We start from the raw sequence: 19,657 nt of genomic DNA, 5'->3' as shown, positions 1-19,657 counted from the left end.
TAATATGCATATATATATTATTTATTTTTATCTGAAAAATATAAATATTTAATATTTTCAATCCAATCACTTTTTGCCAAGATTAAACGAAACCTTATGAGCAGGCTTCATCAAATATTTTTAATTCAAACTTAAAGATTTTTAAGCTGAATATGAATCCGATGTCAAAATTCTACAATTTAAATGGCAAAAGTAATATAGTGAACGTCAATTTTTTTTTAAAAGCTCAGATTTTTTTATTTATAGCGACCTGGAAAACTTTTAAATTTTGATAAACATATTAAAAAATATTTATAAATAGAGATCATCAATATGATAAATACATCACATATAATAGCTATAACAAAAAAAAACTACGAGAAATAATCCTCTTTTTCGTGCAGAAAAGTTATTTTTTTATCGAGTTATAACTATATAATTATAATTATAACTACATTGATAACTATATATATCAATATAATTCTAATTATAATTACAACTACAATTATAACTATATACATATATTAATATAATTATAATTATAATTATAACTGTGGATAAAGAGCCATCGATGAAAATTTTTTCTGCTTAAGAGAAACGAAGAAATAACCCGGTAGCAAGCGTACGTCATTTTGACGGCGAATGACGTCGTTTTAACATTTAATGACGTCAGTTTGCTATTTGGGAAATTTTTTTTCTTCTATAAAGAAGAAGTAGTAGAAACCGCACAAGAGAGAAAGAGAGACAATTTGTTGTACGCTCGATGAAAATACGCGCCTTCGTCATCACGCGGTGTAGACCACCCTATGTAGAGAGAGAGAGACTCGAATCGGCCGTCGAGGGTGATCAATAAGTGGAGGAGGAGGCCGTTTTGTCAGCCAACGCGACGGTGACGCGACGTTAAAACCTAAGCTCTATACGTGGCGATGTCGTTTCGCGAAAAACGCGACCGTCTGTGAAATCATGTTTCGGTAATTCCTGCTAATTCCTGCCCGACGAGTGCCCGGATTTCCTCCCTAAAGTGAGTGCGTAGAGCGAATTCTCCGCTTACGTAAGGCGGAACCTCTCTGAGGACGTTGAAAATAATTCGCACTTTCTCGAACACTCTCTTCCTCGAGATAGAAATACATATTTTAGCCTCTAATTAATAAATTAATAATATAAATATAATAATTATTAAAAATATTAATAAATTTCTTGAAAAAATATAAGTATAATTATTAATAAAATTGTTAATAATTAATATAATATATAATTAATTATTCAAAAAATTAATAATATACATAATTAATTATTAAAAATTTTATTAATGAATTAAATATCTCTTCTTTAAGTTTGTGCGAGAATTAAAGGGAAGAAACGATTTTTTATTTTTATTAGCGACAACATGGTATCGCTGGAGGACAGTTGGAAGGAGGTCACGGAAGGCCTGGACGACGCGATCTGCGATGCCTGGTTCACGCGTCTCCAGGAAGTCTACTCGGAGGAAAAACGCACGTATCACAATCTGGACTCGCTGAGAGAGAAGCTGAACCATTACTACGAAATCAAAGGAAATCTCAAAAATCCACGCGCCGCCCTGCTCGCCATATTCTTTCAAAAGTGAGTGACATATGTCCTTTTTAGATTTTTATATATTTTTTATTATATATATTAAATTGAATTAAATTAAATTACCATTATTTTTATCGCTACTGCTGATTCCGAAAATTCTGTCTCTGCAGTTTCGAGTACGATCCCAAGGCTTTAGACGGCGAGGACAAAAATCTCGAACACTTCAATACCTTCGCCGATGAAGCCGAAATTCCGTCGGTTAGTATATTCCATCCATTTTAAATCCAATATCCAAATATCAAGAGAGCCAGCCTTTTTCTTAGGAAAGAAGGTTGCACTGTAAATAAAAGAATTTTATATTTATTAAAAAGAAATTAAAGCGCGATTTGTTCGGATTGTGTGACAAAATCAGTAAAGAATAAAAACACGAGATTATAAAATTTCATTAAAAATATTTTATATTAAATTTGTAAGATTATTAACACCTTACACACAGTTGTTTATATAAAATAGTAAAAAAGTAATTTTTTTAGAGTAATATAAAATAAAGGAACTGCCCGAATTAATTCGGATTAAGATTTCACAGCAAAAAGCAATGATAAAAAATAAACATCTAATTCGTATTTTAGTGTAAATATAATATAAATTACTCTTAAAGAAAAATACACTCAACTTTGAATGACAATTGTCAAAAAAAACCCTCAAAGTTGCGTGTGATTTGAACCGTCAATTGAAGCTTTAAATGATGATTAATTGATGGTTAAAAATATAGTAATCCTGAAAATAAGAACCCTAAAATAAAAGTAGCACCCAAATAAATCCTATATTTGGACATTGTTAATTTGTCCAACGATGAGGGATCAACCTCCAACCTACTCATCTCATTAAGGATTAATCCCCAACCTACACTTATCATTGAAGATTAATCCTTAAACCCACAACTTACATCAAATTAACACTCTTTTTTGATGACAAACACTCAGCTTATTTTTGAGTATTAACACTTAAATTTGGATGTATACAGTAAGCATTCATTAAGGTTTGATGTAAATTGTAGACTTAATTCTTTAGGGATTAACGCTTAATGATGGTTAACACCCAAATTTAAGTGTTAAGCATCAAAGTTGAGTGTATTTTTTCACAAGTATAATTTATCTTCCTTCTCAAAAGGATGCAAAGCTCAGAGAAGAAACGTGCGTCCTGCTCAAAATGGCAGCGACTCATAGCACCGAGGCTCATAAAGTAGGGGGTGCTTTTGGTGGCGAAGATGCTCATTATTTTCTGGACCTGGACATGGCGGTGCTCGGCTCCTCTCCGGACAGTTATGCCGAGTACAGGGAGCGAATACGTGGAGAGTATTCCTTCCTCAGCGAACCCATGTATACAGCGCTGCGACTGAAGGTAAAAATCACCCTGTTCGAACGAAGGATGCATCTTGTTAAAACCCAGGTAGCAAACGTACGTCATTTTGACGTCGATTAGACGTCATAGACGTCAAAATGACGTCATTTTGATGTGTTTTCTCGCCTCTGACGTCACAATCCAACATGGCCGCGGCGAGGATCCAGGAGCCTTAAATTTACTTATAAATGATCAAAGAAAAAAGATATATTTGATTTCTTCAACAAGCAACGCGATAGTATTCCTCTTCACGGATGTTCTTACGCTCGTTACAGGTGTTGCAGAATTTTCTGCAGATCCCGAACATCTTCGCCACGATGGAATTTCGCGACAAGCTGGAGGAACAGGCCCGCCAAAACATCCAGGCGGAGGTGGAGCTGCTGTCTTAGAAATCTCCGTCGTTTCGCTTTTGTTTTTCCGAGGGTTTCGAACCCAGAACGGTCATCAACCTTCACGCAGCCTCGAAGAAGATGGCCAGAAACCCTCTCGCTTTCGTCAAACAAGGCAAGAAAGATTATATAAAGGAGGATAAGAAAGAAAAAGGATAATGACGAGAAGGATTTTAATGCCTACCTCACGGAGAAAAACACTTGACGCCGGTTTCGCAAACACGCAGGGCAAATATTGAATAAGATGAGTCTCTCGTGATCGAGAGAAAGAGTGTTAAAACCGTGTCTGCTGGTCTTTTTTCTTCGACGACTCGTTGATATATTGAGTTAAATGATTCAATGCATTGTTTCGTAATTTTTCTTTCCTTAGTAATAATAAATTCAAACAATATAAATATGAATATAAAAATAATTAATTTAATTTAAATAAAATTACATCGAATTAATTAAATTAAATTTTCTTATACATTTTTTTTTCTTACAAATTTTTTTTTTTTACAAATTTATGCAAGATTCTCTTCTTTTCTTATCGCACAATCTCTTTAATAATTGTTCGTTTCGCGTAAAATTCTTGAATTGATTTGTTATAAATTAACTGATTTAACAAAAAAGTTATCTAAAATTTAAGAAATGCGATTTAGAAATGCTTTCAATTATTTATGTAACATAGGCATAACACTGTTAGATAGTCAAGGGTATGAGTCTAATTTTTAATCGTAAGTAAAGTAATTATTTTTTACTAGCAATGATTTTAATTTAATATAATTGTTTGATAGATCGATGAAATTATATCTTTTAGCCATTGCGACGTTAGATGATGAGAAGTGAAATTTTGCAAAAATAACAACGGTTTTATCGTGACATTAGGATTTGTAAATGGAATTGACGTATCGATAAATGTGTAATATGGATATATATACGTATATATGTATATTTTAGAAAGCGTATATTTTTCTCTCTTCGGCAAAAAAACTTTACTACTTTCGATAAATATTTAATTTTACAAGACTTAGAACTTTCGGCTGACGTTATGAAAAGACCCTCACAAACAGATAACCTTGAATGACCTTCAAGGATATTTTAGCCGTCGTCTTTATATTTTATCAAAAAATTATTAACAAATAAAAGTTTGAGTATTTTTTAGCAAAAATAAAAAGGTAAAAACACTGATAAAAGAGACAATTGTTTGGTTTTTGGTACAGTGTAAAGGTAAAAATTTATCATTACTTTCGTTTTTGTACATTCGAGATTATCTTGAGATTCTTGAGAAATAATATTGTGTCAGAATTTTTTGGAAATTTCGAGAGATTTCAGAAGAATCCGAAAGCTCTTTGTAAAATGCATACCCTTTAAATAATCAAAAATCTACCTTTGAAATAAGCATTTACATTCCTTTATTTTTATTGATAATGCGAATTTTACGAAGTGAAAATTAATTATTGCTATACAACAAAATTTTAAGGCTCGTATCAAAATGTTAACAAAAAGAGTGAGTTGTTAAATAATAATTAAGATGCGGCGTTTTTTGCGGAAAATTCAAGAGGATCGCCGATTAAAATATTATAAATAATGTACAATGAAAAATAAAGAAGATTATTAAATACATCTCACATTATATTATTGTATTCCTAGGCGAAGGATAAAGTTGACCTCACCGAAATTAATAAAGTTTTTCGGAAATTTTAGTTCAAACTTATGATATAACAAGAGAGAGGAAAAGAGAAGAAAATAAGAGCGATATCAATAAATCATTTTTGTTATATTTTAATGTAAAAAAAAATTAACTTGCACTTGTAATAACGTTAAAAAAAGTTTCAGAAATTGTAACGACTTGTTATACTTCTTGAGTAAAGGTAAAAATAATGAGTTACCTTATAAAATCGATAAGAAATTATTTTTTCAAATTGGTAACCATCTTAATCCCCTGGCGAATACTTATTTTCGTCTCTTCATCGATCGCTACGTTTCTAAGTAAGCGACTGACTGTCGTTTACCTTAGATACGCGTACTCTTATAAGGAGATTAACTAAGCAGTTAGTTATTGCAATAGAATATATTTTTTCGAGATAGCAAAGATTTGTTTTTATCATTATAAAGATTGATATATATCATGCCGTCCCAACACGATGCGAATGAGAAGATCTGTGACGATAATGAGGTAAGAATTTAATGTACAAAATGTTCTTTCAAAAATCATATTGTATGAAATCCATATTAACAAACATAATGCCGCATTTTTTAAATTTTAATAATTAATTTTAACAACTAATATAATTTTAGTTTTTCTCTCTTCAAAATAAAGCTATTTCTTTTTAAGTCGTGAGGTTTTTATTTTTTATTTTTTTTTTAACTTTTGATTTTACGAAAAAAATAAAAGAAATAAAAAAGTTTCTAAAGAAACTAAGCTTTCTAACGCATATTTTTAAATGATCACATACCGGTCGGTTAAAGTTCTAATAAAAAATTAAATAGGAGTTGTTAATTTCACCCCTTATAACAATACGGGGAGATTAAAAAAAAATATTAATAAATATCCTTTTTACTATTGGAAAATATCCACCAAATTTCATTTTTTTAACTTGTCTAAAAAATTTGAGAAAAAAATTAAAAACCTAATTTTTACCTCCCCCTTTGGGAGGATCGAATATATATATATATGTTTACATGAAAGACCCCCCTTAATTCTCGACAAAGGATCATTTCCTAAAGTTTTTCGCACTTCTTTAGAACATCCTTTATAAAACAAAATATATATACATAATAACGAAAAAAAGACTGAACAAAAAATATATAATACGGAGAGATTAAAAAAATATTAATAAATATTCTTTTCATTATTAGAAAATATCCACCAAGTTTCATTTTTTTAACTTGTCCAAAATTTGAGAAAATAATTAAAAACCTTATTTTTACCTCCCCTTTGGGAGGAGTATATATGTTTACATGAAAAAACCCCCCTTAATTTTCGACAAAGGATCATTTCCTATAGTTTTTCGCGTTTATTTAGAAATACCCTGTATGTAAAACAAAATATATATACATAATAACGAAAAAAAGGCTGATCAAAAAATTAGAAAAATTTTCAAATTTTTAAATTACAGGCGCCAAAGTATCAGAACACTTACCGCATAGAACCGAGAAATCCGTTCAAAGTCGATGAGGTGGACAAGATCGTGAGGTCGGTGATGAACAATCGTCTGGACGAGCTCGCATATGATGACACAGCAGTCGCAAAATTGTGCTGCGACGTCGCTTCGGAAATACGTCGACGCGTGAAGAAGCTCAACTTCGACAGGTAGTGTGTTGCGGAAATGAAAACTGCATCCTCGAAGATTTAGAGCTGATATTCCTGGCGGGAGGGGGTCTTTCTCTCTTCTCGACGAAAATCCGAAAATTTACGAAAGATACGTATAAATTTTTTTTTATTTTTTGTATTTATTCATTATTATCGACGAAATTAACTGTATATATAAAAAAAAGATATAATTGACTTATGTCGCAAATTATGTAATTATTTAATATAATAAATAATTAATTTTTACAAATTGAGAAAGAATTGGGAACAGTAAATAGATCAAGAAACAATATATTGATAAAAGTTTTAGACATGTATATAATTTAAGGAAAAATTTATAAAATTAAGTATAATTTGAAATTATTATAACTTATCTTTGAAATAAATTCTTTAATTTATTTTTTATTAATTTCAATTTCTTTATAATTTCTTAGCAATTTCTTTATAAAATAAATTATCTAATTTATTTTTTAATATTCTTTTTAATTATATAATTTTCGAAATAATTATTTTAATATTTTATACTAACAAAAATTTGATATTTTTTATACTAAAAAAATATGAAATTTCTGAAATATTTTTTAAAATAATTTTTTGATATTTTTAAAACACAATATATTTCAAAATTTTGTTTATCTACTATTACACTGTCATATTAATTAATTTATTTTTAATTATATATTTTTTTCATACATTACATATATTTTTTTAAATTATTTAATTTATGAAATTTCTGAAATATTTTTTGATATTTTTTAAACACATAAATTTTATGTAACTCACTACGTTTATATACTTACTGCTATTTCATTTCCTCAGACACAAGATCATCGTCACGGTCACGATAATCGAAAAGACCAGTCAGTCTGTAGAAACGACGCTAGGTTTTCTGTGGGATAGCGAAAAGGACAATTATTCTCTCTTCTTTCTCGAGGGTCGAACTTTCTACGCTCAATGCTGCGTATTCGGTGTCTATTATGAGTGATTATTATCATTATTTCTTCCTGCGAAGAAACCGAGTGACATAACGAAAAGTTGTGATACATTAATCGCTTTAATTAATTAATAATAATAAATTTCGCAATTAAATCGAGATACAGAATATCTCGCATACATATTTATGTATATTTTGTAGTGAGTCAAATATTTCGTGATATCATAGAATTAAGTTTTATGTTTTGAAAATAATGAAAAAAATAATGAAAAATTTATAGATTGTTCTATATATATATCGCATATTTAAAAAAAATTTAACATTTAAAAATTTAATTTAATATAAAATATTTTTTCTTAATTTTATATTATTGATTTAGAAATTCAATTATAGTACATTTCAAAAGTTTTTTTATCATTTTAATTTAGATTATTTAATTAACTGGAAAATAATCTAAATTATCTTTATTATTGAAATAATCATTCTTTGATGAGATATATTCTTATGTCCAAATTTTCGAAATTTTATCCTATGTCGAAGATAAATTATTACAAAAATCGAAAAAATAACAGTAAAAATAATGCGCGAATAAATTATAAAAATGTACATATTATTATAAATGAAAAATTGTTACTATTTAATTATTTTGTTTATATACCTATGTATACATCATTTATTTTCATTCAGTAAGTATTAATATTAATACTGTCAAGTCAAAGTCACTTTTGGCAAAGACTGTATAGCCAATACTGTTAAAGTTATTGTTGCACATCATTATGATTGTTACGATCGTTTTGTTGTCATTCGCGTGATGATGAAACTCGAGCGAATATATAAATCCTGTGTATCGTCGTAATATTTCTCGAAACGAAGTATTCTGCGATCATACCAATTAACGATTATCAATTAATTCTCACGTTGAAAACAGTACTATGTATATTGTTTCATCGCGATCTTTAATGGGCGATAATATCTTTAATCATTAATTATACTTGGCTTCGAATTGTATCTTGTAATTTTTGTTAATTTAAGTATATAATTTAACTCGATTCACGCTCACTCGATTCCTAGTGTTAGGATGACATTATTTAATCATCGTCAGTAAAAAAAAAACATATGTCACAGCTACAGATCGATTCCGAGTAGAGCGATGTTATAATGTATTTAATGATAATAAAAGTATCATCAAATCATATCATATAATGGAACAGTCAAGAGAAATGAACGAGAGCAAAGTTATCCGACGACGATGGTGCAATCGTGTCGAGGTGAGCAAAACTCGTCCAGCTTATTTAATTAAGTATACTTGTCTGCGTATATATGAAATTAATTGCTTGGTTATCCATTTGATTTAATAATCCATTTTATTTATATATATATATGTATAATTAATTGTGGCGAAAGTATGTATTGCTGTTATTTGCTTTTAAAAATTGATTAAAAAATTGGTAAAAAATCTATCAAACACACACCTATCAAAAATTGAAGAGTCTCCTCAACATTCTCATCTACATCTAAGAATCTAAACAATAGGAGAAAATTATTATACTGATTATCATATTGAAACATCTTTAATCATCATCAATCAATATCCTTCATTCGCCGACTCCGAAGATCTACCGCATGTGTATCGAAAATGTTAGGTTTGTTTTTTTTCAGCTGAACTGGCTGCACTAGTTTAGAGTTTATCTTTTTCCTTCTAATGTGGAGTAAAAAAAGAGGTTTGTTCTTTATTGCTGCACTGGTGAATTAGTGCACTCTAAGTAAGTTAGAGTGAAACAAAATATATTTGTCTCACTTTAACTTATTGCACCAATGTGCACTAGTTCATCAGTGCAGCGATAAAGAACAAACCCAAGATAAACTCTGAACTAGTGCAGCCAGTTCAGCTGAAAAAGATAGACATTAGGTCTGTTCTTTTTAACTGAACCAAGCTGAACTGGCTGCACTAGTTCAGAGTTTATCTTTTTCCTTCAAATGTAGAGTGAAAAAAATACCCCCTGAACTAGTGCAGCCAGTTCAACTTGGTTCAGCTCAAAAGAATAGATCTAATGTCTGTCCTTTTCAGCTGAACTGACGCTGCACTAGTTCAGAGTTTATCTTTATAAAGATCAACTCTGAACTAGTGCAACCAGTTCAGCTGAGAAGAACAGACCTAAAGATAAACTCTGAACTAGTGCAGCTAGTTCAGCTGAAAAGGACAGGCCTAAAGATAAACTCTGAATTAGTGCAGTCAGTTCAGCTGAAAAGAACAAACCTATGGATCGAGCGATCGAGATGGAGAACGCCTGCGTATCTCTAAAATCGGGTCGCGCTAACTCGCGGGTCGAAGAGATCGAGGTTGAAATGCACGTTAGAATTGCACACACACTAGGCGCCAGGTCTAGATGCCGTCCTCGGCTGACGTTCGACAGGCAACCAGGCGCGACGACCTCGCGCGACAGTGTCAGACGAACCGCCGAGGCGAACGGCGGCTTTGAACGCGAGAACCTCGCGATCGGCTCGCGCGAGAAAGTGTGCATTGTTTACATTCCTTATATACGTCGGAAGTGAAGCAGGTGACTCGATCTCTCGCGATCGACCGCGCCCTTCCGAAGTTTCTTCGAGATCTTTGATCTCGATCTGCAGGAGGATCCCGGATACTTCCTCGATCGCTGAACATTCCCTAGATCCTCGTATGTATTTTAGGTCTTTTTAATGCTTCTAATGTTTCTTCTTCTTCCTTAGGTTGATTGGCAGATGGATTTTACTAATGTTGATATCTTTTACGTCTTCTTTTCTTTCTTTCTTTGTATCCTTTTGTCAGAGGGTGGTGATACCTTATGTATCTTCCATCTACACCTTTTTTATAGGTTTTCCGCATACAAAGGATCCCTACGGTTGGTTTTACACTGTTTCCGAATCAAATTAGGCTTCTCTTGATAAGATACTTGCTTGGTGGTTTGTTTTCCAGGTGGCCAAATAGATGATTCGATATTGTTTCTAGTCGGATTTTAACCTGGACTTTCGACTATGAAAAATTCGATTTTTTTAAAAAGTATTCTATATTCTGTATTTTTTAAAAAATATTCTGTATTTTTAAGCGTGCTAAGCATTTGATTATCGGATTAAATTATTAGTATTCTAATATTATTAGAATTATACTTGAATTGAAAGATAGATTCTTCAATTCTCTTATATCCACAAATTTCAGTATTACTTCCTTGTTCATGTTCTGTGTTAAAATTTCCTCGATTTTGACAATTAGAACCTTACAAACTTGACTTAAACATTTTGTTAAAAAATCTTTAAAGATAATACATATAAATTATCGGACATCGATCAAATACTAAAGATGAAGGTTTGTTTGGACAGCTGGATATCAAAGTTCTTCGATACAATCAGTTTTATGCGTTCTTTAAAAAAAATCTTCAATGTCAATTGTATCTCTGGAATTCTTACAAATAATTTTGCAAAATTCCCGTATTCTGAATATTTAACTTAATCTCCTAAAATTCTAAGATTTTCAAGTTCTCACATTTTGAACCAAGCTAAGATTCATAGATTCACGCTGAAGCTACAAATAAGAAAATCCTCGTGGGATAAGAATCACCGGAAACTCTCGTTTCGCCGCGACCTTAACATTATAACGACCGAAATTAACATATCGCGAAATTAACATATATCATATATCCTTCAACGCACGCGAGATGACTGATCTAATTAGAGACTTATTAGTCTCCGGATGAGACATCGCCTGATAAATATCATCAAGTGCGCGCGTTCTCGTTTTCTCCTGCAATAAATTCCTGTTATCCGACACGAAAATGCGCAGGCGTTCGCTTTCGATCGCGTAATTCAAGGATCACAATCGTCTCTATACTTCGTTCAAGAAGAGAACATGCATATATAGATAGGCAAAATAGGGAGAGATATCGATGATCCAATGTTTCGGGGGTCCTGGTGTCATTTATTGCAGACATTGACAAGTTAAATAAACAGTGAAGGGGCGAAGACCTGCCCGAAAAAGATGAATTTTTGCACGTTCTTTCGTTGAACGGAATATATACCTACACTGATCGACACATCGAGCGATGTCGGATTTCACTGGAAACGAACGTAGTAACTCTCGCGAGTAAAACACATGAATATAATTACACTGGCTGCTCTCGTGCTCTAAGAATCATCGAGCGTGACCAGCGTCGTCGTCCTACTTTCGTGAACAATTGTCGCGCGCCCCCGCCATTTATTGCCGGAGTACGTGATCGGAGGAATATTTTTGTTGGAATTTTTACGTTTAATTTATTCGAGAAACCCCGAGTATTCTGAGAGTCGAGAAGACCACGCGGAAATCGACAATTATTTTTTTAATTCCATCCCAAGCAGAACAGAAAGTCAAAATGATGTCAATTTGACTTTTTTGTTCTCCCCTTGAGATTCTGTAGAATTAATAAAACTGATAAAAAATAAAAATTCGAAACGATAAGAAAATTAACGAAAGGAAATACTAATAATAAGACTCTAAAGATTCAAGAATTCAGAGATTTAGAAATATTGTAATGAATATATGTAGTCTAGGAGAAGACTTTGCTAAAAAATATTTAGTTGAAGAATGATGCCAGAAAAGAGCAATTTGCGTATTAAATTTTTAAGCGTTCAAATTTACAAAAAAATGTAGAGTTAAGAATTTCAGATTTCAAGAGTCTAAGAAAATAACATAAGAATTCAAAAATAATAAATTCTAAAAATAATTTTTAAAATTAAAAATAATAAATCTAAAAGGAAAATCAAGATACATTTAAGAAGCAACCATATCATTGCATTGCCTATCCGAGAAAAAATCCATATATATACAGAAAAAAATAATAAGAATTGAAAAACAATTTGAAAAATAATTTTCACATTTTTTATTTAAAAAGAAGAAATTTGAAGGAATAGCAAAAACTTACTAATATATAATTGTATATAAAATACCTACGTAGACTATTTTTTTATTTCTTCAAATTTCACTTTTCTAAGAAAAAACAATGCGAAAATTATTTCTCCAATTGTTTTCCAATTATTCTTCTTATTATTTTTTTTATACATGCGAACCAAGATTATATAGGAAAACATAGATTTATGTATATTTATATTTTATTATAAATAGACTTTTCCTGGATAAAATTGACAATCTTTTCCTGTTTTTCCTTCCCTAGCATACGTCATCTGTATGTAGTTACATATCTGATGACAGTGACGTATGCATTCCTTTATTGTGGATGCCATCATTACCGTTTCGCTGCAGCTGCGCAAATTTATCGCGAAGGATATTCAAGCGTACCCTTTTTAAAATATGATGCAAAGTCAACGTTAAATCATCATGCTTTGAAGTCATCTAAAAATCTTCCATAAAGTTTTATTCGATTTCGTTTCTTGCTTCGATTTTCTCTTAGTTTTTCTTTCATAATTATCCCCCAATCTTCTTTCTTTCGTAATATCCTCTTCCTTTCTAAGAGTAATTATCTCGATTTCTTTTACAAATCGCGATATCTTTTATTCTTAAATAATCTCAAATCTCAATTGTTAAAGCGATCTCGATTTGACTCTCTCATTCTGGCAATTAAATTTTCCTCCATCAGTTATCATAACACTAGACTGATTCGTAGGAATTTCCTGCTATCTCAAACTCAAAGTTGCACAAATTACACCAGAATTAATTCGAAAGAAATTACACATAGAGCAGTCATATATAGATCTATAACTTCCAGAATAATAATTTCTTCATACGAGAAACACCAGCTCTATTACGTGAGAAAAATAAGGACTGAATATTTTCCTGGTCCCCACGTCACATTATCTTCGAGATATTAACGCCTGAAGCGAGACGGGGACGTGGATAATGGATTTCGCATTGAAATGAGATTTGCAGCGATGCTTATACTTAGAGACGACGGTGGCCGTCTGACACTTGCGTAGTCAACCCGCGGAGACAAGAAATTAAGCATAAATAGGCCAAGCAGTAGTAAAGTCATCAGCGCGAAAGATGAAGAAGGCTCTAATCGCGTTTCATTGCCAACTGCATCATTCGTCAACTGTTACGCGCGAGCTATTTCTGACTCCTCGTCAATTACAAAATCTCAAAGATAGCCGTACACGTAACTAGAAGTTTATGTTTTCTATTCCTCCATCAGACAAGTATATTTTGTCTCATTCTAACTTATTGCACCAGTATGCACAGTCAATGCAGGAATAGAAAACAAAAGAGAGTTTCCTTTAAAGAGAGTCTCTTCAGCCTTAGGTGTACCTTGGGAACCGGTTTTCATCCATAGTTGGGTTAAGTAGATGATTAGACACTACGTAATAGTTCTCCTCTCTCATTCACGAAGAACATCCTTGACCTTCGCGTGAACCTTCGACAACGTTCTCACGATTAAATGAGATCCCTGCGAGATAATTAAATCCTCGAATCTCCTTTAAATCTTCATCGAATCTTCGCGCGTTCTTCTTTCTTCAAAATTTTTATTTTTTCAAAATTTTAATCTCTTCAGATGTGTGTCCAGTCATTTTCCTCTCGAACAGATTGTCCAATATTTGTGGATAGAATTAGGAGAGATGATTTTTCGAAACCCTGGGAGTCTGTCATCGTCTTCTTGCTAATTTATCGCATCTATAGTAACTGTCGGTTTATACCTGGCGATATTCGAGGTAAAACTTCAGCGCGAACACTTCCGGTTATGCAATCGGCAGAGCCACGTTACGGTAGGTTCTTCACACACACAAGAGCTGGTAATAAATTTATATTCCGCGATGTCGTCAGCGATGCCGGCGGCAACAAAATGTAGGTTTATTCCGTGAGAGGAACGAGAAAGGAAGAGCGCTTCTTTTTCTTTTTCCGGTGAGAGTTTGTTCCGTTAAGATCTTACTCGGAGATTAACCTAATGGCTAAACACCGGCGAATGCACAACAAATGCAGATCTATTTTACGTAAACGCTTTCCATTAAAAATTTAGACCGTACAATTGCGCAGATTTGTTGCAGAAGCATGAGCTTTTCAAAAATTTAGGAAAAGTTAGTATTATTAAAATCCAAGATTGGAAAGTAACTGTGTTTCTATATGGGAGACAATATGATGACCCGCCATTTGAAAAACAATAAGGAACTAAGATTGATATCTTGGAACCAAGGATATTTAAAAAAGTAGCGAAAATTGAAATGTCTCATTACTTTTGTAATCCTATTCTAAAATTTTATCCTCAGAATAAAAATGAATCTAATTGATTGATTTCCTTATACATTATCCAAAAATCTGTATTTCTGTCCATACATTGTATGATACAATGTTATAATAGGCTTGTGCTTTATAGCAATAAATATCTACATAACTTTCTGCACTAATGTACACTGAAAATAAAATAGATATATATCTAAGTGTAAAAAAAGAGAAGAAAGTGAACTGGTAATTCAGCTATAAAGAACAAACCTAGTATCAACTTGTAGCTAAAACACTGCTTAGCTTCTTTCTTCACTATCAAAATGCAGGACACTTTATATAGTCTTCTAAGTTTTTTCACATTTTATCAAAATTTTTTAAAGTTTATTTTCTACTTCTTACTTACCTCCTAACTTCCTATTATGTTATTGCAGGAGCGGCAGCTTCCACTACATAATGTGCGCGTTGTTGCTGTTGCTGATCGCGTCCTTCCTGACCTTTTCCAGCGTCCAGGTGTCCTTCGCGCGCGAGGTCGACTTCTGCTTCGTGGACGAAGATGATCCGTACCTGTACATGGCAACGAAGACTGCGTATCACTTCGTTCACGGTGGCAAGACTCGATTTCAAACAGTACCGAGTAAGTATACTGAATTGATTCGCGTCTTACTTTGGTATCATCCTAAATTCTCTGATGCGACAAGAGCTAGATATCATCTGTATATGCATATCAGTTTAAGAAGTTTGATAGTAAATTTAAAAAATTTAATCGAATCGCGTATACTCTTTCGATTTGATGAACATCGAATCTCCCCAGGTAGCAAACGTACGTCATTTTGACGTTTAATGACGTCAGTTTGCTTGGGTCCTATCGCGATGTCTTTGATGATAATTTCTCTATCTTATTTCTTCATATTCTTCATTTTTCTTAATGTATAATTTAATTTTAGATTGCCGACCGGTGCAAATCTGGATGCTCGCAGCACATGGTACTCGCTGCCCGACTGTTGACGAGATCAAGGAAATCGTCGCTTTAACGGAACTCAAGGAGCAGATACTCAACAATCATGAAACACGTGGCGGTAAGTGTTTCCTTCAATATGTAAAGTCGACCCAAGTAGCAAACTGACGTCATTAAACGTCAAAATGACGTACGCTTGCTACCTAAGGACTTTTCTGACTTCCCTTCTTTCACATCATCTTTTCGCGTAGATATTCGAGACGATTTAACGATGTCTATTGCAAAAATTGCCGTAAACAATGGTATTTCACGTGTCTGAAATGTCTCGATCAGTTTGATCACCTTTTCTCATTCATTTTCGTTTTGTTTTCTCGTGACGTCACAGAGGGTCACATGTGCAATCGAGATCTGGAGAATCTGCGAAGATGGCAACCGGACGAATATTTGACACCAAGACGGGCGGAAGTCCTGACGCCGCAGGGGGTCGAGGACATGAAGCTGCTGGCGAGGAGGTTGCAGAGCAATTTTCCGGAACTGCTGCTGCCCAGCTTTAACAACATCACGCCTACCAATTATAGGGTATTCTTTTTCCCTTGCATGTCGCAGTAAACATGTGATCGCGATGTCAAGTTAAATTATTTGGACGTCCATCAATAAATAAATAAATATTCCGGACAGGATATTTAAATCAATAAATAATAATAAAAATAACCACGAAGAGCGATCAAAGCGACTATATATTATATTTTCTATTAAATCTTCTACTATATTACTACTATAATTTTCAGTTCCGTGCTACCGAAGCGCACGACAGTATGGCATCCTTTATGGAGGGTCTGTTTGGAAGTAGAACGGCCGTACTTCCCGAGGACAATTCCCTCAACGATACTTTACTTACGGTAAGTGCGTTTTTATTATAAGCTTATTGTATGCTTCGTTAAAGTAAAACCGAGATTTTTGAAAAACTAACAATTTCTTTAATAAACAAATTATAGGAAAATATAGTTTCCTTTTTCTTTAAGTATATCATTTTCTTTATTCGAGATTAACCGAATCGTTTAATTAATTTTAATTAATTTGACAGGTGTACAAAACGTGCAGAAGTTGGGAGGACAAGGAACACGAACAATCGCTCGAGAATACGGAACGAAGCAAATTTGATGCTGGACCAGAATTTCAGAATCTTTTAAAGAACGTCAGCCGACGACTCGGTTTTCTATACAGCCTCTCCACCGGTACATCCACATTTATCGATTATTGTGTCGATTATTGCATCAATTTAATTAATAATAATAGTTGATAATAATAATAATAATTTTTAATAGTGTAAAAAAATTATATTATTTATATTATTAATAATAATTTAATTTTTAATAGTTTAATAATAATAATATATATATATATATATATGTAATTTAATAATAATATAGTAATAATTTTTTAATAAAAATTTAACAAAATATAAAAATAAAATATAACATTAACTTCTCGAATTAATACCAAAAAAAATTAAATATACGTAATTAAATTTAATTCGTCTATTAATATAATCGTTCCATGTAATTATGGTAAATTTCTCGTCTATAAAAAATTTTTACATTCATCCAATATATTTGTAGAAAAAATCGACACATATATTTCTACAAGGTTGAATATTTTCAGAAACAATCGATGCAATATACGATGCTTGTCGATACGAGAAAGCCTGGACTGTGACCAAACTTTCACCTTGGTGCGCCGTCTTCAGCAAAGAGGAGCTCCGAATCTTGGAGTATAGAGAGGATCTCGATTTGTACTACAAAGCGGGCTACGGACGAGAGATCAACGCTCGTCTAGGATGTCCTCTTCTGCACGACATGATGCAACATTTCTGGTATCACTCATAATTCGAATCTCCAAACGTTGCCTTTGAATATGAATATTTAAAAAATCCCTATTAAATCTTCCAATTTTATTTTTTATTACATTCTAAAGTTTTCTCTAATTTTTTAGGAATATAGCGAACGACCAGACGTCGGGCGAACCGGCGGGTATCTTCTACTTCAGCGACATAGTCAGTCTACAGAATCTGCTGACAGCTATGAATATAAACGAGGACTCGACGAAGTTGACTAGCTACAATTACAAGGATATGGCCAGACGACAATGGCGGACATCCCTGATATCGTCCTTCGCCGCGAATCTCATCGCGGTATTTTACAAGTAAGAAAAAATACACGCGTGTCTTTTATATCTTTTATTCCTTATGTAATGAGTAAAAAAATTAGCTTTAATCTAATATTTTTTTCATGTTTTTTTTATTTCTGCTCATTTTCTTCATTTTTTTTGAGTATTTAAAGGATTTAAAACAAAATGAATGTGTGAAAAATAAATATAGTATATTTAATATACTATATTTATTTTTATATATACTATATTTAATATACTATATTTATTTTTATATACTATATATACTATATTAAATTTAATATATTATATTTATTTTTATATACTATATATACTATATTAAATTTAATATATTATATTTATTTTTATATACTATATTTATATACTATATTTAATATACTATATTTATTTTTATTTCTTATATATTTATTTTTTACACATTTATTTTGTTTTAAATCCTTTACTCAAAAAGACTGAAAAGAAAATGCCTTTTTTGAGTAGAAATAAAAAGAGAGAGAGAGAGAGAGAGAGAATTAATCAGATTAAGGCTAATTTTGTTTACTCATTACAAATATACTTTTATCGTGAACCGTTTTGGATCGATAAAATAATAAAAACTGATTATTTCATAATTAAAATCATTAAAGTCAATTTTGTAGATAACAATAATTGATATACTACCATATACTTCACAATCCTTAAAAATGTCTATTTTGATTTAGGACATACTTTAGACCTCTTTTAATCTCGTTTTAAAGTAATCAGATTACAATAAAGCAGTCAGTTCTTTTTTTTAAATCGTGTTTAATAAAATAATTGAACAACAGTTAGCATTTAAATTTCTCTATGTGAAATATTTTTATCTAGATATTAAAGGATCTTAATCTTTATGAAAAATATCTTGTTGCAGGTGCAACGACAGCAACGATCGCAATAAAGTAATGTTTTACCTGGCGGAGAAACCGGTGCGATATGAGGGCTGCCAGGTGGGCCTCTGCGACTGGGAATTCTTGAAGAGGAGATTCGGCAAATTGGCGTCCAATTGCAAGCTCGACGTCTGCTGGAAGTCAAACGGAGCATCATCCTCCAACTTATCCTCCTCCATAGCCATCCTATTAGTATGCTTTGTTCTAGTCCGCTTTGGTTACAGCCGACTGTAAATGTAAATAAGTTATTGTTAAATAGTCCCCGTTTCACAATTATTGGATGTTAAATTGTAAACTATTAAATAAGAGAATAGTATCTCTTCTTTTCTTAAAAATGTGCGCAAAAGATTAAGATACTAAATTAATGCAAAATTAGGCATAGCTATTAAATTCGTATCGATAAATTTTTGGCAGCTTTATAAGTTTTAAATATATTAAATATATTACGATATATATGCGACAATAACATAATACTTTACATAATATATAATTTACATTATTCTTATAATTTATAGAATGTATGTATGTTCTCATATATTTTATTTATATACGAGAAAGTAATATTTATATTAATATATATATATATATATTCATTACATGTTATTAATTATATAAGAGATTTTAATATAATTTTAAATATATTTATTACATCAAAATGGCTTATTTAAACTTTTTACTTATATCAATTAATTACTTTCAATTTAATAATAATTATAGCAACATTATAGTGAGCTATATAGTGTGATATACTATATATTATAGTATTATAGTGTGATATATTATATGTAGTGTAAATATAGTTAGATATATACAGATATTACGAAATATTTTGTCAGAATGTCTATTCAAGTCTTGTAAAAAAATTAAATGACTTTTATAAGCAT

The 19,657-nt window shown here is 31.7% G+C and overlaps 3 protein-coding genes and 1 long non-coding RNA gene across 6 annotated transcripts; 3 read left to right on the top strand and 1 right to left on the bottom strand.

Annotated features, from left to right (window-relative positions):
* The first annotated feature begins 771 nt into the window (after positions 1-771).
* Positions 772-4,928, top strand: LOC145945231 (uncharacterized). Its single transcript, XM_083054105.1, has 5 exons — positions 772-1,000; positions 1,360-1,581; positions 1,704-1,791; positions 2,704-2,934; positions 3,210-4,928. The coding sequence occupies exons 2-5, from the start codon at positions 1,367-1,369 to the stop codon at positions 3,321-3,323; spliced, it is 648 nt and encodes a 215-aa protein (XP_082910231.1). The 5' UTR covers positions 772-1,000; positions 1,360-1,366; the 3' UTR covers positions 3,324-4,928.
* Positions 1,786-15,218, bottom strand: LOC145945233 (uncharacterized). Of its 3 annotated transcripts, XR_014426803.1 has the most exons (4): positions 9,810-9,893; positions 7,419-7,507; positions 6,449-6,695; positions 1,786-1,870 (listed from the first exon to the last, which is right to left on the bottom strand). It is a non-coding gene; the product is annotated as an uncharacterized LOC145945233 (long non-coding RNA). The 3 variants fall into 3 exon arrangements; XR_014426804.1 differs by lacking the exons at positions 1,786-1,870; positions 9,810-9,893 and adding an exon at positions 15,130-15,218 and having other exon boundaries at positions 6,181-6,695; XR_014426802.1 differs by lacking the exon at positions 1,786-1,870 and having other exon boundaries at positions 6,181-6,695.
* On the top strand, positions 5,243-7,676 carry LOC145945232 (dynein light chain Tctex-type protein 2). Its single transcript, XM_083054107.1, has 3 exons — positions 5,243-5,481; positions 6,425-6,618; positions 7,438-7,676. The coding sequence occupies exons 1-3, from the start codon at positions 5,434-5,436 to the stop codon at positions 7,601-7,603; spliced, it is 408 nt and encodes a 135-aa protein (XP_082910233.1). The 5' UTR covers positions 5,243-5,433; the 3' UTR covers positions 7,604-7,676.
* On the top strand, positions 15,180-19,267 carry LOC145945230 (multiple inositol polyphosphate phosphatase 1-like). Its single transcript, XM_083054104.1, has 8 exons — positions 15,180-15,360; positions 15,671-15,802; positions 16,067-16,260; positions 16,470-16,580; positions 16,766-16,916; positions 17,344-17,554; positions 17,674-17,883; positions 18,758-19,267. Exons 1-8 carry the CDS (start codon positions 15,180-15,182, stop codon positions 19,005-19,007), a joined length of 1,440 nt encoding a protein of 479 aa, XP_082910230.1. The 3' UTR covers positions 19,008-19,267.
* The last annotated feature ends 390 nt before the right edge of the window (positions 19,268-19,657 follow it).

The sequence above is a fragment of the Prenolepis imparis genome, unplaced genomic scaffold (assembly GCF_030444845.1).
Source record: "Prenolepis imparis isolate NDT839.2.m4 unplaced genomic scaffold, iyPreImpa1.0 SCAF_14, whole genome shotgun sequence".
In the NCBI taxonomy this organism is placed as follows: Eukaryota; Metazoa; Arthropoda; class Insecta; order Hymenoptera; family Formicidae; genus Prenolepis; species Prenolepis imparis.
The sequence above is the reverse complement of the archived record's forward strand: the minus strand, read 5'-3'. Positions and strand labels throughout refer to the sequence as shown.

Excerpts from the sequence above, each read along its gene's own strand:
- LOC145945231 (XM_083054105.1), top strand. The coding sequence starts at position 1,367 with ATGGTATCGCTGGAGGACAGTTGGAAGGAGGTCACGGAAGGCCTGGAC. Across the intron at positions 1,582-1,703 it reads CTCGCCATATTCTTTCAAAA|TTTCGAGTACGATCCCAAGG; the intron begins GTGAGTGACATA and ends CTGTCTCTGCAG. Across the intron at positions 2,935-3,209 it reads ATACAGCGCTGCGACTGAAG|GTGTTGCAGAATTTTCTGCA; the intron begins GTAAAAATCACC and ends CGCTCGTTACAG.
- LOC145945232 (XM_083054107.1), top strand. The coding sequence starts at position 5,434 with ATGCCGTCCCAACACGATGCGAATGAGAAGATCTGTGACGATAATGAG. Across the intron at positions 5,482-6,424 it reads AGATCTGTGACGATAATGAG|GCGCCAAAGTATCAGAACAC; the intron begins GTAAGAATTTAA and ends TTTAAATTACAG. Across the intron at positions 6,619-7,437 it reads AAGAAGCTCAACTTCGACAG|ACACAAGATCATCGTCACGG; the intron begins GTAGTGTGTTGC and ends TCATTTCCTCAG.
- LOC145945230 (XM_083054104.1), top strand. The coding sequence starts at position 15,180 with ATGTGCGCGTTGTTGCTGTTGCTGATCGCGTCCTTCCTGACCTTTTCC. Across the intron at positions 16,261-16,469 it reads TCACGCCTACCAATTATAGG|TTCCGTGCTACCGAAGCGCA; the intron begins GTATTCTTTTTC and ends TATAATTTTCAG. Across the intron at positions 16,581-16,765 it reads TCAACGATACTTTACTTACG|GTGTACAAAACGTGCAGAAG; the intron begins GTAAGTGCGTTT and ends TTAATTTGACAG.